The following is a 26,548-nucleotide window of genomic DNA, read 5'->3' as shown; positions in this document are numbered from 1 at the left end:
CACTCTGTATGTGCATGCCCGCACGTAGTATTTTGTGAAAGAGCCACACGTAAGGGGCCAAAGAGCCGCATGTGACTCACGAGCCGCAGTTTGCCGACCATGGACCCAAGGAATAAAAAATTAATGGGAGCATCACCGTAGTTGGAGCCAAGTGTGACATGGGCTTATTTCTATGATGAGGCCCAATAATGAAAATAGATAGTGTTTCCAGAATGTCCAAAAGGGAGAAAATGTAACCCTGAAAAGTCAGCTGTCATATAGCCATGAAAAACTATACGGTTTTGCCAAATTAATTTTTTTTCTTTGGCCATTTCCCCAAGGCTTATCTTGAGAATAAAATTTAAGACACCATATGGCTTAAACAAATTCCTGTAAATGAAAGCACATATTAAAAGAACCATTTATACAGGAAAATTTCCAAAGAATTATACATTTTTTTCTAGTCCAAAAGCATGTTCTCCTCTCAACTCTTACAGAAGATTTTATTTATATTAGCCTTGTCCTAAAAACTCCCCTAGTTGAATTTTATTATGTACTGCCAACACAAACTAGAGGATCTCGGCGGGGGGGGGGGGGGGGGGGGGGGGGCGGGGAGGGGGCGGATCCTCAGTCTGGCCTGCACCCTCTCACAGTCTGGGAGCTTTGGGGGATGTCTGACTGATGGCTTAGGCCTGCTTCTCAGTCGGATATCCTTAGCACTGCCGGGGAGGTGGGAGGCTCCCATCATAGCCACTGTGCCTGCCAGCCATGAGCCCAGCTCAGGGCTTTTGGCTGAGTGGCACTCTCTCTATGGAAATGCACTGACCACCAGGGGGCAGCTCCTACACTGAGCATCTGCCCCCTCATCCCACCCATCAGTGTGTGTCATAGTGACTGGTCGTTCCACCGTTCGGTCAATTTGCGTGTTAGCCTTTTATTATAAAAGGATTGTGTATGTTATCTAAGGAATGGACATTCTAATATACTACTTGATCCAATGGTGGGGGAGACATTGGCAATTAAAAAGTCGGCGAGGGGCAGTGAGTATCCCATGATATCCAAAGCTAACCTCATGGTTTTTCCTTTCTCCTCCTCTTAGAATGCAAGCGAATTGAAGTATTAGATGTTGTGTTTGTAATTGACAGCTCTGGCAGCATTGACCAAACTGAGTATAATATCATGAAGGATTTCATGATAAACTTGGTGAAAAAATCTGATGTTGGCAAGAATCAAGTTCGGTTTGGGGCTATGAAGTATGCTGATGACCCAGAAGTGCTGTTTTATCTGGATGACCTTGGCACAAAGTCGGAGGTGATTTCAGCGCTCCAGAATGACCAGCCCATTGGGGGCAACACGTACACCGCCGAGGCCCTAAGCTTCTCGGACCACATGTTCACCGAAGCCCGTGGCAGCCGCCTGCTCCGAGGGGTCCCCCAAGTCCTCATCGTAATCACCGATGGGGAGTCCCATGATAAATTAAAGCTCAATGCCACAGCCAAGGCCTTGCGGGACAAAGGCATTCTTGTGCTGGCCGTGGGGATCGAGGGTGCTAACCCTGAGGAGCTGCTGGCCATGGCAGGATCAAGGGACAAGTATTACTTCGTGGAGACTTTTGGAGGCTTGAAGGGGATATTTTCAGAACTGTCAGACAGTGTGTGTAACTCCTCACAAGTAGGTAAGGCTTGCCAATTGCCAATTAAGTTTTTCTTCATTATCAGCAGAGGTCCAAATGAGGGAGGAAGCAATATCCCTTCTCAAGAGTACGTTCTCCAAACAGGAGAGGAGCACTGATCGCTTTATAGGGCATCTCATTTGGCCCCCTCCCTAAAGAGGAATACATTCTACCACAGTACTGCTCCCTTCTGTCTAAACGCTTCTCATGACGGAGAATTCACCATTTTTTGAATGAGCTTTATTGATTGGGGCACAAATTAGTTTCCATGTCATTTCTGTCCATTAGTTGTTCTTCCTGCTTTTTACACAAGTAATCAAATTCCATACCTTCCTAACCACTAGCAATCATTGCCTGGAGTCTTTGCTCTCCTCCAGGCTGGAAGTGCCTGGTTCCTTGTTCCCTCACCTGTTTCTGTTATGACACAGGTTTTGGTTTAGACATGGTGCCCAATAATGAACATTCTATTCCAGCCTCAGATGTTGCCAGAGCAGAGTACAGAAGGACTTCCTTTGCCCTGGCTGCTGTTTCTATTCTGGCATCTGGAGATTGCATTGTCACCTTTATGTCTATGTGTCTGTGTGTCTGTGTGTCTGTCTGTATGTATGTATGTAATTCATTCATTCGGTTGTCCTTTTACATTTTTCAAGGGGAGTTCATGGTCTATTTAAATTCCTTGTCTTTCTTAAGAGTGTTGTACTAAAAATACTGACTACTTTTTATTAGATAAATTGCTGTTAATCTAGGATTCTAACATCTTGGTACAGTTCTTTTAAAAAATTAACTTTTCTGGTTTTTATAGATATTGCCTCCTAAGCATGCAACTACTGTCTCTCCCCCCCCCCCCCCCCCCAAACTAACAAACTCTGGATCTTACTGAAAACTAGGACACATCTCTTATCTTCTGGTGTCCAATGCCTAAGATTCAATCTGTCCTTTTCAAATTCACTGTAGAAGTTGACATTGCACTTTTTAAAATACGTTTTATTAATCCTCACCCAAGGATATTTTTTCCATTGGTTTTTAGAGAGAGTGGAAGGGAGGGAGGGGGAAAGAAACGCACTGCTTCCCTGCTGAGGCCAGGAAGCTAACACACAACCCAGGCATGTGCCCTTGCCCAGGAATCAAACCCATGACTCTTTGGTGCATAGGCCAATGCTCTGACCACTGACCCACACCAGCCAGAGTGACATTGCTTTTCTAATTTTATTTTTTAAATATATTTGTATTGATTTTAGAGTGGAAGGGAGAAGGAGAGAGAGATAGAAACGTCAGTAATGAATCATTGATTGGCTGCCTCCTGCATGCCCCACACTCGGGATCAAGCTGGGAATCGAACTGTGAGCTCCTGGTTCATAGGTCAATACTCAACCACTGAGCCACACTGGTCGATCTGACATTGCATTTTTAAACAGAAAGTTATTCCTTGGGCAGGAAAAAAGTACTTTGTTTCCTTTATTGAATCTAAGACAAAGAAATTTAGTAAGTTAACCAATTCCTGAAGGATCTATTTATCATATTTCTTTTTATCTCTTTTTGCATATTTCAACTGTGGGCTTCTTAAACTCCTTTTGTTTTTCACAAAGCTAAGTGAGTTAGGTCCATGGTGAGATCTCTGGGGAATTCAGTGAAAAGTTAATGCTTACCAGAAGGCTAAGGGATTCACATGAGCATGTGCCAAGCATAACTCATTCACTGGCAATTATCTTTCATATTCTTCTTGTTTTGTATTTTCTGTGTTAAAACCAAGGAAACATACTATACTATACTGAATTGTTTGCTCCGAGTATGAATTGTTTGCTCAAAAATAGTATTCTCAAGTAGATATTTTTGCCTATATGCATCAGAAAGGGGCTGACAAAGAGGAAAACTTCTGAGATATAGATCAGAATTTTATGATTTTAAAACTTTAATTTGTCGACTCTAAATAAACCAGGAAAGTACTCATTGGCTCAGCTGGCCAGGAAGGCCGAGCCAGTACTACAAACCATCTGTCTCTTTGTGTGACGCTCTGAATGGATGTGTGCTTTTTGTTTTTCTTGATGTGCTCCTGTCCCCGGGTTTTCCAGAAGGGTTAAGGCTAGATCACAGGTAAGAGCAAGTTCTCTGTAGCAACGTCTTGGAAAAGAAAATGGCATAAGACCAAATGGAAAAGCCGAGAGAAGTATTAAAAAAAAATGTGAGTTGTTCACCCCTAGTCCCACCTTTGGAACTGATGGGTTTTATTTCTTCTCCAATGAATGTGACCACAGAGTGGCTTACGATAAGAAACCACTTTCAGGAAATACCATTTCTACAATATATAGCTGCAAACGTTTAGCTGAATCAGGCCGGGTGAAAGAACGAAGAACAACCTAATTGTTGTTTTGCTCCTTTCCCTGTCCTCTGTAGATTGTGACATTGCAAAAGTAGATCTTGTTTTCCTCATGGATGGTTCCACTAGCATTGGTCGAGATGACTTCGAGAAGATGAAGGTCTTTTTGGCATCGATTGTTCAAGAGTTTGATGTCAGTGCCGACAGAGTGCGTATAGGGGCGGCCCAGTTTAGCCATGCCTACCAGGCAGAGTTTCCGCTGGGAAGGTACGTAGGGAAAAAGGAGATATCACTTCAGCTCGAAAACATCCGGCAGATCTGGGGAAACACACACATCGGCGCCGCGCTCCGGATGGTGGGGCGTTTCTTCCAGCCGGACATGGGCAGCAGGATAAGCGCCGGCATCCCGCAGGTGCTGCTGGTCCTCACAGATGGCCAGTCCCAGGACGAGGTGGCTCAGGCTGCTGAGGAGCTGAGACACAAAGGTATCGACATCTACAGCGTGGGCATCGGGAAGGATGTGGATGACCAGCAGCTCATTCAGATCACCGGCTCCGCAAGTAAGAAGCTGACGGTCCATAACTTCGATGAGCTGCAGAAGATCAAGAAAAGGATAAGTCGCAACATCTGCACCCCAAGGCGGGACAGCAGTAAGTATTCAGATGTGTCCGTCCCTCGTCTGCACTGACCTTTTCCTCAAGCTCTGTTGACGGTGGGTGGGAGAATTCAGATTTCCTGCCTCTGGATTTCAAATGGGACGTTTCACGGTTAGCTAGTACTTTCTTGGGACTTGTGGATTGAGAAACGGGGCATCCGAGAGAGTTGTCTTTTCTCTCCCCCTTGCCTCCTGGGAGAGCGTGCCCTCTTTGTAAATGTGAATCCTTCAGACGCTGTGAGGAAAAAGCCGTTGTGTATAATCAGGTTGGTGTTAGAGACTGGATAACGTGTATCAAAGAAATGAACCATCTGACAGATTTGGGTTGCCTGGCAACGGGGCCTACAGAACTGCCAAGTGCAGGCAATGTCTTTAGAGGGTCAGGTCTTTATCATGAAACTTTACTGTGGACATTAGTAAATTACTTCTTTTTAAATATATATATATATATATATATATATATATATATATATATTGGTTTTTTGTTTTGTTTTTTGTTTGTTTGTTTTTTACAGAGAGGAAGGGAGAGGGGAGGAAAGGAGAGGGATAGAGAGTTAGAAACATCGATCAGCTGTCTCCTGTACACCCCCTACTGGGGATGTGCCCGCAACCAAGGTACATGCCCTTGACCGGAACCGAACCTGGGACCTTTCAATCCGCAGGCCGGCGCTCTATCCACTGAGCCAAACCAGTTAAGGCAATAAATTATTTCTTAAAACTCAGCACATTTTGACATTCCCCCCCCCCCCACCCCCCAACAGATGGAAGGAAAGGTAGCTTGTTCTATTTCTGTATAAAAAGTGCCTACTAGCTTGGCTGTGATTCTGTATAATGATAAACATTAACCCTGGATTTCCACCAGGGAGAGAAAAGCCTACACCGTTGCTAAGAGCAGCTCTAAAGACAGGCAGCCTGGCTACTCCATGGCCATTTTCTCTTGGACAGCTTCTTCTCTGAGTTTGATTTTCTCATCTGTAGAATGCGAACAATAGCAGCACCTAGTTCAAAAGATCATTGTGAAACTTAAATGGGAAAATGCATATTGAAGCTTTACTTTGATTAAGCATGACAGCGAGGATGTAATTATAAAGGGCTCTATTTTTGTCTCCCACCGACCCATGAAATTGATTCATGAGGGCCGGCTCCTCACTTTCAGGAGATAAGCGAAACTCTTCTTGGCGATTCAGCGTCATTCAAGGGCACTCTGCTTTCATAGCCAGCCACAGATTGCTCCCCGGCCACAGAGGAGAGGCCACATGTGCTTGGCATTTTTTCCACTGTTCTCACCTCTCCCTTCTACTCCCCTTCTCCCAGGCCCTGCCCTCTTCTTGCCAACCACGCTTTCTGGCCTTCCCGGAATGGGATGGGGAAGGGAAAAGCGCTAAAGAGGTCCAGGGAAGTTGACACCCAACGACACATGTCAGCAATTGGTTTTCTATGATGATAGCCCGTGTCTGAAGTGGGCTCCATCCCTAGATTCTTCAAAGATTTTCCCACCTTCCCCGATCGTTACCCGCCCCCCACCATGGCACATTTGTCAGTGAATCTTTTCTTAAGAAAGAAAGAGAGAGAGAGAATTAGAAACATTGATGAGAGAGAAACATTGATGAGAGAAACATCAATCAGCTGCTTCCTGCACACTCCCTACTGTGCCCGCAACAAAGGTAAATGCCCTGGACCAGAATCGAACCTGGGACCCTTGAGTCCACAGGCCAATGCTCTATCCACTGAGCCAAACCAGTTAGGGCGTGAGTGGATCTTTCCACCATCGTTCCCTTCAGTAAGATATGAATGTCTCAGTTCCAGACGTTCCCATGTCTTCCTCCACTTCTGAGCATCTGGTGATGCCTCCAGCTTTATTGTGCTGCTGTGCCTTTGCCCTTCCAGTAGCCTTGTTGGGCAGGAGATCAGAGGAGCCCACAACAGCCCCTTCTTATAGGCAACCACAGCGACTCCATGGGAAACAGGAACATGTCAGTTTCCTGATAAACCCTGGAAGTTATGCGCCCCCGCCCCCAGTGAGGCCATCTCTCCTCTGCGGAGAGAGCAGCATGCCAACCGGCATCTTTAGAACTTCCAGGCTTGGGTAATCTCCAACTTAGCTCTTAAAGCTCCTCTCTCCTGACTTCAAGAAGAAACTACCTCCTTTTTTTATACATGTGTGTATGTGTATATGGGGTGGGAGAGCTCACCACATATCAATAGCTCTCTCCAAAAATGCTCTTCTGGACTCCCAAGGTCAAACCTTTTATAAGACCCAATGTGTAGGCTAAAGCATAAAAGTCTGCAGATTGATCAGGGACGATTGTCTTTGTAAATCCTGCTTCATGATCTCCCCGTACTTTGGCATGTGTCTGATGACTTCAGCCAAACCTTCTACATTCACTCAGTGTTTCCCATGAAATACCCGTTTCCAGTTACTAGGCAGAAATTTTTCTTGGAACTATCTATTCCCTACTTGAGAGAGTAAAACCACGAGGAAAATCAAAGTCAGGAGTATATGCACCAAGTAGTGAGCGAGTTCTCTTTAAAGGAAACAATCCTGAGCGTGAAGACAAACAAATAAGGAAGGAGAGTTCTCCAAAATAAACTTGGAGTCATTATGGCAGCAAGCAAGAATGTGAGGCTGTTATAGCCAAGCTGTGGGCTGAGGACTGAGGAGGCTGGAATGCACACTGATAACGCTTCAAAGGCTTGTGCAGACATATCAGAGGATGCCTGTTCTTCTTGAACTATAAACTCTCACTTCAGGGAAATCAGACAGTAGCTTGGTGTGGTGCTAAGCAAGTCAAACTTACAATATGAACATCTAGCTTTGCTTCTTACTAGAATATGCATAACTTTGGAGACATCAGCATCCCTCCTTAGTTTTCTCATCTGTGAAGTTACATCATCTCCATTTCTCTGATTGTACACTATGATTTCATATGTGTGAAAGGAAGGGCAGCTGCATGGAGATGAGAAGTGACTAAGGATCAATATTTCTGGAGCATCTATCAAGGGTCAAGTGTGGTGCTCTAAGCATTTTGAATGCATTAGCTCAATAAATTCTCCCCAAAACCTATATGGTTTATATTTTTACTAGGGACCCAGTGCATGAAATTCATGCACTGGTAGGGTCCCTAGTGGCTGCCAGCTGGGACCCAGGGCCTCCCTCCCTTCCCCCGGCTGCCTGCTGCTGCGGCTGCCTCCGTCAGCCGAGGTCTCCCAGCCAGTCCCAATCCCTGGTCAAACCCCTGGATAACTGCTTGAGTGGACAATTTGCATTCTATACTTTTATTACATAGGGTTTCCAATTATAAATGAGGAAAATGGGACTCAAAGGAATATTGCTAACTTAACCCAGAACATACAGGACATAACAGACTAAGCAAATTTTGAAACCGAGGTCTGACTCCAGCCCAGTTTGTTGTTGTTGTTGTTGTTGTTAAATTAAGCTGCCTGTTTTCTTGATCTAGTTGTTGTCTAGAGTATCTGATGCTGATGTTATAAAGAAATAGTGTTTAAGTGTTCTGCCTCACCAATTTCTATCTGGAACTGAAGACATCATGGGTTTATACCTTGAAATTGTTTCCATAAGCTGCTGCTCCCTAGTGAAACCACTTACAGTTAAATTGTCACTTTCAGCATCACAATCCAGTAGCAGAACTAGAAACCTACCTGACCTATAATCACTACACAGGAAGTAGTAAAATAAGGTAGTTTGGCATACAGACCCCAAACAAGCATAGATCTGAATTCCGAGTGTGAGGTCCACTGTAGTAACTGTGAGACCATGGGTAAGCTGCTCTGTCACAGCTTCCTCTTCAGCAGAATGAATATCAGAAGAGTTCCTACTTAGTCTGTTTCATAAGGATAAGTGAGATCCTGAATGGTAAGTAGGTGGTAAATGTTCAGTGAGTATTAATAACTATCACAGAATATTGCAGAAGGTATATTTATAGGAAATGATCCTATAAATGCAAAATACATGGAGTGATGAGTTGCTTCCCAGAAGGACAATTTACCAAGAGGTCCTTGGTTTAGGAACTTTAATATTTCAGCAATATTTTAGAGCCATGTTCAAATTTAATATCTCAACATATACCAGATTCCTCTAAGCAACTAAATTCCATAGTCTGTTTTTTAACCTTAATTTGTATTTATTTTCCTTTGAGCCTGGGTATTCTGACTACCTAGAGAAGACCAGGCAGTTCTCAGGTTAGGAAAGTCCTGCCTTTTTCTTTGGCATGGAACCATAATTAGGTAACCAAAGCATCTTATCTATGTATCATCATGGATAGATGAATCAAAAAGGAGATTAAGCAAAAGGCCAGTCTGATTAAAATGAGGTAAGAGACACCTTTAGGATTTGATTCAAGGAATGTGGGAACTATAAGGAAAATTAAATGGTCATTTCCAACTTATCTTAATTAGGATCTCTGTATGTCCCTGTCTTTATTGGGCTCTTTAGAAAATGGAGCTCAAAGCAAAGTTTGTGCTAATAATTTATGTGCAAATATTTCAAAAAAGCAAGAGTGAGTGCAAGGGAAGTCATACAGGAAAGGAGGGAAAGTAAAACAAGATGTATGTTACCAAGCTAGCTACAGCTTCTTGAGAAAGCATCACCAGCATGTTGGTCATTCAGAACATTGAGGAAACCACACACAGCCACCATATAGATCTCCTGGGCATGAAAAAAAGAGATTAATCTGCCAGTTCCTTCCCATCTAGGACCTCTCATTGGACAGAGGTTACTGCATGGAAAGTCAATTCTCCCATCCTATGTGTTGTGTTATCCAGCCCTTTGGGGAAACCAGATACAGAACCACAGTGCTTTATATCTATAGCTAAGCATGGTGGAAGGTGCCAGAACTCCCATGAGTACAATTGGGTTGGACATGGGCATCAGAATTATTGTGGCTCTACTGTAATGGGCATGATGGAAGCCATGTCAAAGTCTTCCCCACCCCCACACACAACATTGGGAAACCAGACAATGGTGGCAGCCGAGGCTCTCCATTGGATAAATGTCCAAGTAATTGGGGGTATGTGGGGGTGGGGGGTGAGAAGGGGACAGGAAATCCAAGCAAAATCTGGAAGAAGTATATAAACTAAGTCTTTTACAGTAACTGTTTTCTTAATCTTTTTTGAAATCTCAGATAACCCTTCTTTCAAAGCCCACACACAAATTTATACTTGCTAATAACTGCCAACAGTCTGACTTTCCCCTTTATTTTCTCAAGAATCTGTTTTCTAATCTTATTAATATATCATACCTCCTGCTGATGGCAGACTCTTTTAATTCTTAATAAGAATCTGCCATAATCAACTACGATTAAGGACTTTGTAAGTCAGATAATTAAAATCAGCTTTTGGGTCTGGCAGGGAACCATTAAGACTATAACTATCACTCCAATCCATTCTTTTCTGTTCTTTTGTATTTTTATTTTGAAATGCATAATCTTATTTTTGTAGGCAAGAAAATGAATGCCCAGAGGGGTTAAGAGATTTGCCAAGTCATTTAGCAGTAACAGAGCATGACTGGTACATGACTAACACTAAACTTTGTGCTTTCCCACTCAAAGACCTCCCCCTTCCACGCCTCCACATGCTATTTGTAAGGACTAGTCAAATGCTTAGGACATTAGTTTACTTCTCCATCTTGTCACCCTCTGTAGCCAGTCCTGTGAATTGCCGTCTTAATTTCCCTGCACTTATGCCCCTCTTCTATTCTCCTCACTCTTGCTATCCTAATTTAACCCTACCTTTCTCTTTGGGAATCCAATTTTAACCTTCTCCCTAGCTCAATTCCCCAACCATCTCTACCTCTTACTAACTTTGAATGCTCCTAATTTGAGAGCAGATGTCTCCGTAGAGTTTTTAAGGCCATTACGTGAGAAACCACTCGTTCAGTATGGCCTAATTCCTCTAGTTGTATTTAAACTCCTAGCTGCTAGCTCTGTACTTGCTCCCCACATTCTCTTCCTTGGATCATATCATCATGGAATTATTTGCCAGTTTGAATTAAAGAAACACAAGGAACTTATTAACTGGACTTTGTACTTTCAGTAATCTAGACCAAAAAAATAAAATACTCAATTTTTATAGGGGATAGTTCCCAGGATTCCTCAATGACATTTTAACTTTTCTATGTTTTTTTAATGTATTTTTTTTTTGGGGGGGGGGGAATTTCTCACAAGAGACTGGTTTCCTTGAATGCAGTAACGTATTTTGGTTAATGAATTGTTTTCTAAAAATGTTCATCCAAGAGGGAAATTTTCAATCTCAAGATAGAAATGAAAGGATAGCCCTAGCTGGTTTGGCTCAGTGGACTAAAGGGTCCCGGATTCGATTCCGGTCAAGGGCATATGCCTGGTTGTGGGCTCAATCTCCAGTAGGGGACATACAGAAGGCAGCCAATTAATGATTCTCATCATGGATGTTTCTATCTCTTTCTCCCTTCCTCTCCAAATCAATAAAAATATATTTAAAAAGCAAAAACAAAAACCAAAGGATATAGATTCAAGAGCAGTTTGGGAAAGGACAAATTCGTATGCTTCCTTCTGACTAGTTTGTTTCTTTTCATTTCACTTTCTGACTATTGGGGAAGAGATTTTTCCAATAAAGTAAGTGCAGTAAAATTAGAAAACCCGCCTTTCAGGTTTTCTTAATAACATATTGATTCACTTCAAATGTCATAGTGATTTAAAATTATCAAGTAAGGCTTTTATGTTTTCCCTCACCTGACTCTTCTCATTAAAAATGAATCAAGTTACTGGCCCTTGTTTTAAGAATTGAAACTGACATTTTAGTTTGAAAGATTTGCAAATGTTTAACTGACCAGTGTGTTTGGAGGTGGTGAAAGCAGACAATTGTTCACACAGCAAATATCTGAAAAACTGCTTATCCAAACAAAGCAAATGGAGAATATACACTGCTCCCCTCTAACTTACCAAGCAAGTTGTGTATGTTGAATTTATTTTTAAAAAGGTTGAAGTTTTTTAGCCGAGCTAAAGTTCTTGAAAGAAGAGTGTATGTTACATGACTTTATTTTTCTCTAATTACCTTCCCTTTATGAGGCTCAGATGAAAATAGCATGCTCTTTCTAGTTTCTCCAGTGCTTAAATGCCCATGGAGATGATAAGAATAAGAGCCAAGCATTTAAAAAAATATGTTCTTATTGATTTTAGAGAGAGGAAGTGAGAGGGAAAGAGAGAAAGAAACTTCGAAGATGAGAATCATCGCTTGGCTGTCTCCTTACCCTCCACCCCGCACACTGGGGATTGAGAGGCAACCTGGGCATGTGCCCTGGGATTTGAACCTGCGACCTCCTGATGCATGGGATAACACACATTAGTGCAATACTTCTTAAATATTTCTTGAGCCCCAATATGGCATTGACTTTGCCTTCCTGAATGGCTGAGCTCTGCAGGCAGCACCATCTTTGACATGGTTAAATGTGGGGAATTTGGTGCCCAGTGTTTCATTGATAGGACCTAAATCAAGCAAGATTTCAAAGGATCTCTTGGAGCATTTGTCTGCCATTTTACTTTTTCTTTTCTGAATGGATTTTAGAAGACAGAAAGAGGAAACATTCTTTTTGTGATGTTAAATCATCAAAATCATTCCTTTAGTTCTTTGTGATTTCTTTTTCTAAATTATTGCTCTATGCAAAGGTTTTTTATTTCCCTTATAATTTAGTCTTAGTTAAATCTCCAGTAGGGGACATACAGAAGGCAGCCAATTAATGATTCTCATCATGGATGTTTCTATCTCTTTCTCCCTTCCTCTCCAAATGTAAGTGCCAATGTGATGTGAATTTGTGATTTTTAGACTCTCAAATTTCCACAATATACTTCAGATATTTAAATGACTCTGCATAGCTTTTTTAATAGCCATGATAAAATTTTTCAGAACTTTGTTTCATAATCATCTAGATTTTATACCAGCTAAAAATCAATAATACTATATACTTTTGCAGCTTATGAAAGAGTGATTCTGGGCCTCTTCCATTATTCCCTCGTGTTCTTTCTCATTTTCCAACTTTGTAACTGGAATAGGAATAAGAATTCCAAGTCCCTTGGTTCAGACATGGCATCCAAGTCAAATAAGGGGATTATTTGATCTAATAAGGTGTTTGTTTTCCCCCCCCCCTTAAATCCTAGACTGTTTTGTGGATGTTGTGGTTGGATTTGACATCTCCACTCAGCAGAAGGGGCAGATGTTGCTCAATGGCCAATCTTGGGTGGAAACCTACCTTCCAGACATCCTACGTGCCATCAGCTCCCTTAATGGGGTTAGCTGTGAGGTGGGCAAAGAGACTCAGGTTAGTGTGGCTTTTCAAGTAACCCATGCCACGGAAAAGTACTCTCCCAAGTTTGAGATCTATAGTGAAGACATACTGAATAGCTTGAAGAATGTAACAGTTAAAGGACCATCCTTCCTCAACACAAACTTCTTGAGTTCCCTGTGGGATGCCTTTCAGAATAAATCAGCTGCTCGAGGCAAGGTAACTTGGTTTTATTTTATTTGTTGGTTTGTGGTTCCAATGACCTCCTTTTTGCTCATGTTTCTTTCTTGAATACTTCCCCTAGGTGATGCTCTTATTTTCAGATGGATTGGATGATGACATTGAAAAACTTGAACAAAAATCTGATGAGCTTAGAAAAGAAGGTATTGAACATGGGGGAGGGTTGGGGGAGGGATGATCATTGATTTTATACTCTCAGAACTCAATCCCGGCTCTTAAGTTTCCAGGCACACAGCCCTGAATTTGACAACCTTTCTATTCTGTATGTACTTGGCAGAGCACATGAGTCCTCAGAACATTCTGGCATTGACTTTTTTTTTTAACTCATGCCCTATGTATATGAAAAAAACACTGAATACAAAGTCCTATTTTTTTTTTTCTCACATATTACTCTATTTCTTCCTTTCAAACTTTCCAGGAAAGTGTTCCTGTCTAACTTTGCCTCACAGTGTATAATATTGCTACTTCTTTAGTATCAGTGGAAATGTCCATGTATTTCTTTTAGACCAAGGAATGGGAAGAGGGGGTTCTTAATGTTTTCAGAGTTGCAAGCATTATTGGACAAATTGAGTCATGTTTGGGGGCTCTCTAGTCAGTTCCTTTCTTCAGACCAGAGATAGGCCAACCATGGTGTCTATGAATGGTTTCAAAGCTTTGGTACCAGCTTTTGGCTTCAAGAACTAGTGCCCAATCTGGCTTCTTGTCAGTTCTTACCGGAAATATGGATCAGAGGAATGCATCCGAATGTTCTGGTTTGTCTAAGAATAGGAAAACTTTCCTGAAAGTAGATGCTGCCGGTGCCCCACCCAGATTCCCTCTTCCAACCAGCTTCCCTTCCCCCATTCTCCAGCTGTGAGTGTTGACTGCTAACTACTCACAGGTTCCCTTTCTGTGAGGAATGGCCCTTGGTCAATGGGTGCCGCCTCACCTGGAAGGTTACTTCCTACCCCATCCCTGGGCAGCAGGTTGAGTACATAGAGTTGAATCTTTGCCTCAAAATAGCACCTTGTGATGTGATTTATGTCCTAGGTTCCTCAGGGGACCAGGCTGACACTAGACTCCAGCTGAAACACTGTCTTGCTCAGCTCCTTTCTCTGCCCTGCCCTGCTTCCCTTGTCCCTTCTGAGAGTTCTTCCTCAGTAAATTGTGTGCAGCCAAATCGCTGTCTCGGGCTCTATTTCCAGATTATCTGACCTAAGACATCTGCTTCCCTGCTTAGTTATTAGAGATTTGTCTTTACTATTTTGGTTCTCTCTCTTCAGTCTTAAACAAACTGCAAAGTTCACTGAATTTGCAACTGGAGGATAAGGACTTTTAATTTGCCCTTTATTCACTAAAACTACTTCCTCTATGTTCTGTCAAGTCTTGGCATTTCTTTCATGAGTTGTAGTGGAAATGTTAATGAACAGGACCCTAGAGTTTTTAGTTTAGATGGGTAGGTGTTTTGTTTGTTTTATTTCAGCTTGTGTTTGTGTGTGTGTGTGTGTGTGTGTGTGTGTGTGTGTGTGTAAAGATGAATGGCTGAGCTCTGCAGCCCAGTGTTTCATTGGTAGGGCCTAAAGAGTACAGACAACATCAGAATTTTCTCCAGGAAGTTTGTCTTGGAACACCCATATTTCTTAGACCTATCATCATTCTTCCAACTCCCAAAGAATAATTAGTAAATCAATTTCAACTTCAGAAGCTACAGTTTTTTTTCATATCTTGGAAAATTCAGAATCTTTGGGAGAGAGATGATGGCCATATGTTCTTTGAAAAGTGTCAAATGGATAAGGATATTTCTAGCTCTAACTTCCCATAGTTAAACACATGATTTCTGGTGATGCTTGGACCTATGATCTATTGACCTTCCCATATTTAACACAGATAATTTCTGGTTCATAGGTCGGCACTCAACCACTGAGCCACACTGGCCAGGCTCTGTAGATCCTTTTAAACTCACTATCTCACTGTTATAATTTCCCCTGTCTCCAATTTAATTAGTTCTGAAAAATGTAATTCCTTTCTGATTAGTCTTGTTACTTGTCAAGCTTTTATTGCTGGGGGAAGTAGACAATAAAATGAGTGTTCTTCTTGCAACTGTTTTCCTAGAATAACAGTTTAGACACACATGTGCAGAAAGATTAAAATAACCCAACCCCCCTCACCTGAAGACCTGTACCTTGTGTTGCCCAGGCCTGAATGCCCTTATCACTGTTGCTCTGACCGGAGCCACCCATTCAAGTGACCTGGCTGATCTTCTCTATATTGAATTTGGAAAAGGATTTGACTACAAGACCCAGTTCACTATTGGAATGAGAGATCTGGGGAGCCAACTGTCAAAGCATCTGGTAAGTTATTCAGAAAAGGCAGGTGAATTTAAATTTTCTATTTGGTTTGTATACAGGTTTAAAATTGATGCTTATGAATTTGAACTAGTTTTGTTCATTGGAGAGTACAGAAAGAATTTTCTGAATTAGTGGACAGTTGAAATAAGAGGATATTTGGAAAGAATGCAATACAGAAGAGAGATGTCAAAGCATGTTTTGATTTACATTCTTGGCCAAAAAAAGAAGGAAAAAGAAGCAACTAAATAGCACTTATTGTCCTGCTCAAATTAAGTGCCAAAGAGAGTGTGAGATCTGAGAGTCAATGAGTTGCTCCCTCAGACAGCCAGTTTGCACATTCCTTGTGGGTTCTAAGTGACACAGCTCATCATCACACTGAGTGTAATTCTAGTGCCTAAGATGTGTGTTTTCCCTGTAACATGGCCTGTCAATGAGAACCTCTTACATTTAGGGTTTAACTGGAGAAGGAACATCTGCTCCAACGTTGAGGAAAAACTAGTTGGATAACCTCCTATGTTGTACTTTATGAGCAATGGAAAGATTTGTGAAGGCTGCCTTCACTGACTGAAATTTTTGCCTTCTGACCTATTTTTAAAGCCTAATGTTTATGTGAGACGAGTCTCAATCATATTTCTTTCAGAAACGTATAGGATTTCAAACTAGAGTGATTAAGTGTTACCAAGTTCTGTGGCACTACTTTCACCTTAATAAATGGCTAATAATTTATGATTTGCTTATAATTTATAAAAACCTATAATCAGCAAATTAGACACTCTTCAATAAAGTGAGAGGTCCAGCTATTTTATATCTACAGAATTGGTATATAAATAAATGTGTAAACACAATTTGTTCAGTGTAGTAATTGTGCAAAAAATAATTGCCTAAAGAATATGGAAGCTTTTTCCTAACTGTTTGGCCCAATGGATAGAGCGTTGGCCTACGGACTCACGGGTCCTAAGTTCGATTTCGATCAAGGGCATGTACCTTGGTTGCAGGCATATACCCAGTAGGAAGTGTGCAGGAAGCAGCTAATCAATGTTTCTCTCTCATTGATGTTTCTCTCTATCCCTCTCCCTCTCTGTAAAAAATAATAAAATGTATTATAGAAAAAGAATATGGAAGTTTTGTTGGAATTTCTTTCTACATGGGAAAATAATCTATTTTTAACAATGTATTTTGTATCTCTACTACTCTTAGAAATCTGTAAGTGGTAATCCATAGTGGGAGGAAGTTATTCCTCAAAATAATTCTGTCAGTTTTTAAATATTACATAAATGCAATACATTACAAGGAAATCTTAATTTTAGACACAAAGATTGATTTTAATGTTAATAGTTGAAGTGTTAATGCGCTTAAAAACAGGGCTCAGGTATAGGGTTTGGGTGATCCAAAGAAAGTTGATATTATGTAATATGAAATCAGAGAGTTTATTTTGTTATTATTATTTGATTTCATGTGTTTCAAGTGTTATTGGGTTTGATAGTTTCAGGGGGAAAATACACAGAATTTTCTAATGTCATAAAAGAAACATTATATAATAAAAGACAATGAGAGGAAATTGCTAAATAGTTATCACACTAGAATTTTGATGGGAAACTTCTCAATACAAAGGCTGATTCTGTCCCACTAAAGGCAAATCATGGCATTTACAGAATTTTCCTAAAAATAAGTTTTGTGCATTAATTGTAAAACTGCAATGGAATATGTCTATTATTCAAGGTATAATTAAATGAGACCCAGGATGATATTTACTTAGATATTTAAATATAGAATATAATTAGAATGAATTTTTGGCCAGAGTAGACAGAGGAATACTCTCCTCATGCTTCCCCAACCTCTCCAGCAAGTGCTTCTGAAACGTTGAACATGCAACTGGTGGTTTGGAGATCCTGTCACACACACTGTTTTAAAAGTATTTTCCAGTGGACTCGGTTCCAAGCAATGGTCAATGCTGGAATGGGTGGGAACAGGAAATCACATAAATCGGTATACAATGAGTTGGCCATGCCTAAACTGATAGCATTTTGAGAACACAGAAGATCTTCCAGTTGAATTCGACTTCCTCATATGCTGGAGAATGCAGATCATAGAACAAAAGATGGATGGTAAAGAATGGCTCATGCGTTCTCTCTAGAGCATGGTCACTTTAATGGTGAACAGGCTTCTGAAATGGACAGATGCCTGGATCACACTGGTGAGCTTATATGTGTGTTTGGGAAGCAGTGTCACCAAATGTCTTCCCTGCCTTCCCCCAAGGTCAATGTTGCTGAAAGGACTTGCTGCTGTTTGTTCTGCAAGTGCTCTGGAGGAGATGGAACAGTGGGAGATCCTGGACCACCCGGGAAAAAGGTAATTTTGACATGTATGGCTCACTTTATTTGAAAGTAGTATGTCTTTCAGACATGAGCTCAGGTAGAAGTTAGGGGTGATGTTAACCTCTGGGGTAGAGCCTCTGAGGCAACCTGTTATTCTCTTTTTTAATATGTCAAACTAGATGGTCAGGGGTTTTTCTTGGCATTCTAAATTGGAGTGTTTCTAAAAAAAAAACACAAAAAACCTTTTGTACAAGTCTCAAGAGAAACAATAGCCAAGATCGTTGATTATCCAATGATCTAGCATCGATGACAATGATGTAGGAAAATCAATCTCCATCTTTCATGTTGAATAATGAAAAGCTCCTGAATACCACTGTCATTTCAATTTTCATTTTTAATGATGGCAGAGCCATTTAAGTCAGGAATATTTTGTGTAGTCTGCTAAAATCAAGCTAGATCAGATCACCCTGTCATAGCAAAAGATGTTCAGATGTTTTATTCCGCTTTAGCCAGACCCAAATGTTATCACAGGTGTATAGACAAAAACAGACCAATTTTGAAAACAGTAACCAGCAACAGACTAAACAAAAAATATTACATGCCCTGTGTAAAACTATGGCCTGCAAGTTTAGGAAATGTTCAAATATGTACAACCATATTAGGATGTATTTAATAATGATTTCAACACTGCTTGTTTATATGTGTGTTTGACTGTTGAATAATTTATAGATAGCACCGTAACTCCCAAATTGTCATGGTTGTGTCTCTGAAGAAAGTGTTTGGACTAATTATTTCCTGATTGCTTCCATTTCATGTTAAAAAAAAAAAAAAAGTAGAATTTTCTTAAAATCAGGACTCAGAAAGAAATATGGGTGGTCTGCTTTTTATATTTAGCATAAATCATAAAAAAGATTTTTTAATGAGAAGAGAATAATTCTAGTTTGTCAGGGGTACACACAACTGTGTTTATTTGAACACTTGTCTGGACAAAACTCTAGCACTATATATAACTTCAGGGAGACGTATGGACAATATTATGATTCACTCATATATACACCCTCTTGAATTATGTAGATACTTGCCTCAAAATTCCATTTATTTTTATGTATAAATGCCGCCTAAGTTGTAGCAGAGAACTAAATTTTTTTCAAATTCTTTTCTAAATAAAGAAAAACTGTGAAGTTGAAGAATTTTGCTTGATTACCTCTGGGTTTTGCTTTATGGAGTGTTAACGTGCTCTTCCTTTCCTTATTTCCAGGGACTCCCAGGTTTCAAAGGCAGTGCAGGCTACCTGGGAGAAGAGGGCACTGCTGTAAGTCAAGTTTGTTTTTTCCCCCCAGCCTCATTTATTCCAAAGGACATATCTACATCATATCTATGAAATCACTTGTGTCAAGTCAAAGGACATGGGAAAAGTTGGAGGTCTTTCCTAATTCCCATAGGGCTTTGCTTCTGACGATCTTTAGTGATGATTTGTTAACCTACTGTCTCCTCTTTCACCATCCACCAACACTGCACAGTGAACTCAATGCAGAACTTATCTTCCTCACAAGAGGAGTCAGATCACTGTTATTTCCCCCTTTCCTGATCAATTTTGCACCGGTAAACAACACACCACAGTGTTTATCAAGGATCTCACTCTTCCTTGCATCTACCATCCCTTCCTTTTCTTCCTCTCCCCTTTCTCCTACCCTCTTCCCTGTCTTCTCCTCTCCCTCACATCTATCCATCCATGCATCCATTCACTTAACAATTATATATTAAGCATCTTTCCATTTGCCACATTATTTACCAAAGTTTTCTCTCACACGTATATTCATTATGCTGCTAGGCCCTAGAAATTAAAGTTAATAAAAGACAAGTATGGTTCTTAGGTAATTTCTAGACTAGTAAAAAGGTAGATAAGACAACTGTGTTTTCAGCTGTTAACACACAAGGACCATACTAGAGCTACAGTGAGATGCAGTGTGACAGAGTGTAGCAGAACAAACACCTAACCTCAACTAACAGCCTGGGTGGCAGTTGGGGCTTGGAAGAAAAAGACTAATGCTTGGGCAGACATCTGAAGGACAAATAGAAACTTATCCGGGCAAAGTTGGTGAGGGACAACATTCTATTACAGAGAGAACGGTGATTTCAAGGGCATGAGTCATAATTGTATGTATGCAGAATGGCACAGGGTCAACCTGGAAGGATCCCAGTTCACAGTGAGAGGAGGTTATATGTCAAGTAAGGCTTAGATTATTGGAGTCTTGAATATCCTGTGGAAGATTTAGGTGCCTTCCAGTTGGTGAGCAGTCATTGAATGATGTTACGCATAGAAGTAAAAATGATGGGGCTGTGTATTTAGAAAGCATACCCAGGCAGTAATATGGATGGTAATAAGGCAGGGATTGCAGGTGGGAATCATGCAGTAGTAAGTGCAAGGCAAAGTGGTCTTAATCTTAGTATAAATGGGGGACAGTGTGAATAGAAGTAGAATGAACATACCTCACTGACTACTAGGGAGAGAGAAGCTGAAGATGACACCTTTGTTTCCAGCTCACAAGATGTACATTCTGGTGGGGTCACCATGACAAGGCCTGCAGGAGTAGTATTAAGTAAAAGAGAGAAGGACAATGAATTTTGGTCTAGAAATCATGCCTCTTGTTAGTTCATATCTGATGCATCCTTCTCTGATGTCTCACCAAATTTTTGTTATCTATTTCTGGAATGCTTCCTGAAATCTTGAGACTGCATCTTAACTGCTGGTTGTTTTATACAGATTCTGCTCTACCTATGACAGTATCCACATGAAATCTAAAGCAAAACCAGGTTGTCAACAGGGGAGGTCTGATTTACTTCCATGCTTAGTTTGAATAAATATGAATTCTGGATTGTAAACTATGAGCAGTCACACTTTTTTTTCCCCCGACACAAACTTGTCAAATTTTCAAGACAGATTCCGGATTACAATATAAAAAGTTCACCTGGGTCTGTGCTCTTTCTCAGGGAGAAAGAGGAGCCACTGGACCAGTGGGAGAGCAAGGTACTAAGGGATGCTATGGCGCCAAAGGGCCTAAGGTAAGGGTCAGACATTGTGAAGTCTTCCCAGCATTAATTCTTTCTTCTTACACTAACCACTACTTTCCTTTCTATTTTCAGGGACTAAGAGGACTATATGGACAGGAGGTATAGTACCAAACGTATCCATTTATCTTCTCATCTACTACCTAGAAATATTTTTAGTTTTGAGATTACTGACCAGTAGATTGCATACATGAAATTTCTGTTGACCTTCCTTTCTTATTGTCAATGATTTAACTTAGTTGATTCCTGTATTTTATTGCAGGCAATGTATATTATTTGTTGACAGTTTTTATTACTGAGTAATCTTTTATATTATACAAGGCCAGCCTAACAAAGAGGCTGTCTATGGGACACAACATTAGCCTTTTTGTTTGGTGTCTAACCTCTTTGCACATAAATGTAACGCACTTTATTCTTATCACACCTGTATTTTTAGGGAGAAGTTGGGGAAAATGGAATTGATGGATTAAATGGTGTACAGGTAAAGCTTTCTCTTTGTTCCATAAAGACCTTGCTGAGCTATTTTCTCATTAAGAAAATGGGAATTTGAATTTCTTCTTCTGTTTTTTAGGGTGACAATGGTCAACCTGGAAGAAAAGGAGAAAAGGGAGATGAAGGATCCCAGGTAGGGATTCAGTAAATAGACAACATGAAAACTATACTGGGGATTAAAGATGTGATTAACAGAGTAGAAGCTTTACCTTAGGTGTATAAGACATCCAGTGCCACAAAATTGCTTTGTGATAGAGAATCACAAAACCTCAATCACATGCAACAATAAACTTTTATTTCTTATGTGTCTGAGACATTCAACTGATCTGGGCTAACCTTAGCTCATGTAGGTTGGCTGGGGACTTGGTTCCACATGTCTTTTATCCTACTCCTGGGACCAGACAGCTGCCTGTCCAGGTTGACCATGACCTTTTCCTGGTCTTGGTAGAAGCACGAGAGGAAGTAGAAACACACAAGGTCTCTCAAGACTTCTCGTGGGCTAAGCTTGGAAATCTCACTGTCACGTTTCTATTTCTTTCTGTTAGCCAAATCACATCACAGCCAAAATCAGGGGGTAGGGAATTTTTTTTTTATTAAATTATTATCTGTGTACATATCTTACCATTTCCCCCAGGGGTAGGGAATTTTGCTCCCACCTCCCTCCCCCCATACACACACACAATTGAAAGGTCTACAGAGTTACATGGCAAGAGCAAAGGTTCAGAGAGGTGTGAAGAATTGAGGTCATTAATGAAAAGCAGCTACCACACCAAGAATGGTAGCAGAGTGTTGACAAGAGTGTGGTGCAGAGCAGCACTTTGAAGGTGTATGCTGTTCATTCCCATCTAGAACAAATACCAACAGCAGCCATACTTCCATCATTGACTTTATCTTTTATCTGTCTTTAGCATATGAACAGTTGAGTCAGAAACCCACTTTCTAGCTAATGCAACCACCTTGGGGAAATCGATAGTCTTTATGAATCCCAACTGCCTCATTAAAAGAAAGATAATAAACAACACTGGTTTATAAAATAGTTGTAAAAACTAAACAAGGTGATAAAGGTGTCTGGAACAGAGTTCACCATTGTGGCAGATAATTGATATCACTCTTAAATTATTCATATGATGCCTTAAACTATTTTTTTATTTTGGTTGTTCCTCTTTCTAGTTTAAAAAATAATTTTGGAAAATATTCAATTATTCAAATCAAGGAGAAGATAAACTCCTTGTGAATATGAATGTTATTAAAACGTCTTGTTTTGTCCTTCTCCTGATTTTCATTCACTTTAGGGAAGCCCAGGAAAGAAAGGGCTTGCTGGTGACCGTGGAGCAAAGGGCCTGCGAGGAGACCCTGTAAGTGCTGGGGCTGTGTGGGCTGTGGACTAACATTAGGGCTCATTTCCCATCCGCTATTGATAAGAGAGTGGCATCCCCACTTTAAGGTGCTGCAGTAGCAATCCTGAATTCAAATCAGCATAAAAAAGGAGGTTTGTCTTGTTAGATCCATGTCATAAACAGGATGAGAATGGACAGTGAGAAGCCCTTGCCCTTCAGTGGCACATGTATTTTTTGAGAAGACACATGCAGAATTGTCCTTGTGCTTCGGAGCAGGGAAGGAATCAGGGGTCTTCAAAGTACGGCCCGCGGGCCACATGCAGCCCCCAGGGGAGTCTGATCCTGCCCGCCAGGTTTTTTGGGCAGTGAGCGCAGCCGAGGTGTTACAGTAGGAATTAGTAGTTCATATAGTCCGGCCCTCCAGCTCTCTGAGGGACCGTGATCTGGCCCCCACTTTAAAAAGTTTGAGGACCCCTGAATTATAGTCTACTTCATCATCTTCCTCTAGGTACCTCGATATGGACAGAGAAGAAACAAAGCCACGTGTTTTTTTCATTCTCCAAGAGTCTTGAGATTAAGCACATTGGCTTCATTGCTTTGAATCCAAGCCAACTAAGATTATGTTAGGCCAAACTTAAGACACAAGGTGCTTGCTTTCACAGGGATATAACCCAGTTAACAGTGTACAAAGTGTTGATTTTATACATTTATGTATTTCAGTGTGGTTATCACCAGAGCATAGCTAACTCCTCTATCATGGTACATAATTATTTCTTTTTTTGTGATGATAACGTTTAATATCTAGGTTTTCAGAAACTTTGAAGTATATAACCTAATCACTACGCTATATATTACATCTCTGGAACTTATTGAACTGTAAAATATATCAGAAAAGTACACAAATTATCAATGTGTACATTGATAATTTGTGTACTTTTCTGATATATTTTACAGTTCAATAAGTTCCAGAGATGAATGTAAATACACATGTGGTAAAGAGAGAAAACATTAGACAACAACAAAGCATCTGGGGGAAAAAAACACAAAAAAAACCTCATACCTACTCCAATCCCTACCAGTCCTCCCTAACCTAGTCACTATCCTAGGATTATAAATTAGTTTTACCTGTTCTTGAGCTCTAAGCAAGTGAATTATTTATGATATACTCTTCGGTTTCTGGCTTCTTTTGCTTATGAGACTCATTAATGTTGTTGCAGATAACAATAGTTCGTTCTATCTCATTGCTGTATAGTGTTCCACTGTATGACTATACTATGATTTACTTATCTATTCTGTTTATAGACATTTGTGTTGTTACTGGGTTTTGCTATTATAAAAGCACTTCTATGAACATCCTTATACGTGTCTTTGGGTGCACTGTTGTACACATTTCTATTGGGTCAATACTTTAGGAGTAGACTATCTGGATGATAATTTAAATGCTTATATTCTGTTTGCAAAAATGTTTGTACTAATTTGTACTCCCACCAGCAATGTGCCAGAGCAGAATGGCCAAAATTTATAGATTGACAATACCAAATGTTGATAAGGATGTGGGATAACTGGAAATCTCACAAGCCCTTGTCTTTAATAACTCTTCCTCCAGTACACATGAGTTGATCAGAGAAATAATTTGATGCAATATATATTAGCAAATGTAAATGTTAGGTATGCTCTGAAGATAACTCTGTTTATAAAGTCGAGGAATTTACACTGGAACACTACGATGCTTGCTAAGTGACATCTCCTGACAATAGTCTGGTGACCTAAGAGTCAGCTATCTAATTAAAAACAAAAACTATCTACAAAAACAGATATTTAAGAAATAGCAGTTTAAATACAAAGACATTTTAGTATATGATGGCAAAAAAAAAAAATCCACTTGGGGCATTGTTATAAGATTTTCATTCACTTTGATCAGAATTCTCCCTAATTGTCTGAATGATAATATAAAACCTTTAGAGAATCTGAATAATATAAAAGGATTTCTATTTAAAAATAAATGTTCTGTGATTTCAAGATGACTGCAATTCAACCCACTACATCTTCTCCGTATTGTGCTGTTTGTCATTATACTAACTTCAGATGCTTCTCCAACGCATAAGAATTCTTCCCAGCCACTTACGGATATACTGCACATCTCAAATCGAAGACAACTCTGTGGTTTCTGTGGGTTGCCATTTCAGGGGAAAAAATAGAAAAAAGATATTTTAAAATAAGATTGATAGAATACAGAGAACACACACAGTCAAATTATTTATAGGGATACATACAAATGATTCAAATTCCAAAAAAATTTTTGCTTATTCAGAGAGAAAGTCCAATCATACAAAAATCCAATCACAGTTTGGCTGTTTGGAATTTCCGGTTTTGACAAAAAAAAAAAAAAATATATATTATGTAACTCGAGGGGTAGAAGAGGGGGAGAACTCAAGGTAGGTCATTTGTCTGAGCTACAGAGTTCACCATTCTAAAACACACCATGATTAGAAGCCCAAGTTTAATCATAAGTTTGTGTTATCTGGTGCTCTTTTGTCCACTTTCATAGAATTTGAAAGACTCGACAAGATCCCATTCAGACTAACCAAACAATTGATCCACATGAGAATTAGGATGTTCTAGTCAGTACAATGTGCTGGAATATGATTTTTTAAATGTCATCTCCTTCAATCAAATAGTTCAGAGATGGACCGCAATATGAAGCTTTATAGTAGTACACCCAGTGGAATAAATTCTGGACTTTCCATTACCTTCCTTTTCATTACACACCTTTCTCACCAAAATGTAATTCTCTAATACTGTAACTTAGGTATACCCTGCTTGGAGAACTTAACAGAAAAACTTAAGAATAAAACAGAAAATAAGAAAACAATCTTTGGCTTTGGTGTGTGGGGGAAAGAAATAGTTTTTCATTTAAGTTTTAATAATATCAGTTATAAGTTATAAGCCCGTCTTTTCCCCTCTGATAGCCTATCAACTCTGTGAGGGACAACTCTATGTCCCTGTTGGTGATCACAAATTACTTATTGATTGATGAAGGTAATCTGGGCTGCTGTCAGCCAAAGAGCCCGGCAGCTGACACTCAGCAGGACCGGGTAATTGTTGTCCCCTCTCAGTTTATTGGAGCATTGACTGAAATGACTGGCTCCATTGATTGTCTGGGCATCATTGCGACACTGCTCTGTTTGTGGTCCTAAGTACCCAAGATAGAAAGCTTTCCGTTTGGCCCACGTAAGATAGTATCCTAGAGTGTGTGTCTGTTTTCAGTGAGTTTCTGCTGGAACATTTGTTTGCATATTGGGGAAAACTCCAGGATTTTCTGAGAACCAAAAAAGGAAGGCTAAGCATATGGGGAAGAAAGCAGCCAGGTGTCCAAGAGGAGAAAAAGGGAGTGGATGGCAGATGCAGGCCCCAGCTCTGCTCAGTGTATCTATGTTCCTGGGCTGGTTGGAGCCCATTGCAAAATTTGCCTTTTTCCAAGGGTAGGGGAGAGTAAAAGTCTCCCAACCCTCAAGAATAAGCTTGCCTAGGCTCCCAGAAAAAAAAGAAAAGTTAAGAGAAAGGATAGCAGTAGTTAAGAAGGGATACCTCCAAACCCAGGTTCAAAGTTGTCATAAACATGCCCTAGCCAGTTTGGCTCAGTGGATAGAGCGTCGGCCTGAGGACTGAAGAGTCCCAGGTTCCATTCCGGTTAAGGGCACATGCCTGGGTTGCCAGTTTGATCCCAGTAGGAGGCGTGCAGGAGGCAGCCAATCAAATTCTCTCTCATCATTGATGTTTCCATCTCTCCCTCTTCCTTCTTCTCTGAAATCAATAAAGAAATATATTTTTATTTAAAAAAAAAAGTTGTCATAAAACACAAGTTATCTCACCCTT

The 26,548-nt window shown here is 40.3% G+C and overlaps 1 protein-coding gene across 2 annotated transcripts in view; it reads left to right on the top strand.

Annotated features, from left to right (window-relative positions):
- COL6A6 (collagen type VI alpha 6 chain) overlaps positions 1-26,548 on the top strand; it is a 94,902-nt gene that overhangs the window by 10,894 nt on the left and 57,460 nt on the right. For both annotated transcript variants that reach the window (XM_084901731.1, XM_084901730.1), the window contains exons 7-18: positions 1,079-1,654; positions 4,043-4,615; positions 12,768-13,111; positions 13,197-13,275; positions 15,308-15,462; positions 17,716-17,808; positions 19,033-19,086; positions 20,766-20,837; positions 20,919-20,945; positions 21,280-21,324; positions 21,415-21,468; positions 22,628-22,690. In XM_084901731.1, the coding sequence (XP_084757857.1) occupies positions 1,079-1,654; positions 4,043-4,615; positions 12,768-13,111; positions 13,197-13,275; positions 15,308-15,462; positions 17,716-17,808; positions 19,033-19,086; positions 20,766-20,837; positions 20,919-20,945; positions 21,280-21,324; positions 21,415-21,468; positions 22,628-22,690 (2,135 nt within the window). The remainder of the gene's footprint in view (positions 1-1,078; positions 1,655-4,042; positions 4,616-12,767; positions 13,112-13,196; positions 13,276-15,307; positions 15,463-17,715; positions 17,809-19,032; positions 19,087-20,765; positions 20,838-20,918; positions 20,946-21,279; positions 21,325-21,414; positions 21,469-22,627; positions 22,691-26,548) is intronic.

The sequence above is a fragment of the Pipistrellus hanaki genome, assembly GCF_964339955.1.
Source record: "Pipistrellus hanaki genome assembly, chromosome: 13".
Classification (NCBI taxonomy): domain Eukaryota; kingdom Metazoa; phylum Chordata; class Mammalia; order Chiroptera; family Vespertilionidae; genus Pipistrellus; species Pipistrellus hanaki.
The sequence above is the reverse complement of the archived record's forward strand: the minus strand, read 5'-3'. Positions and strand labels throughout refer to the sequence as shown.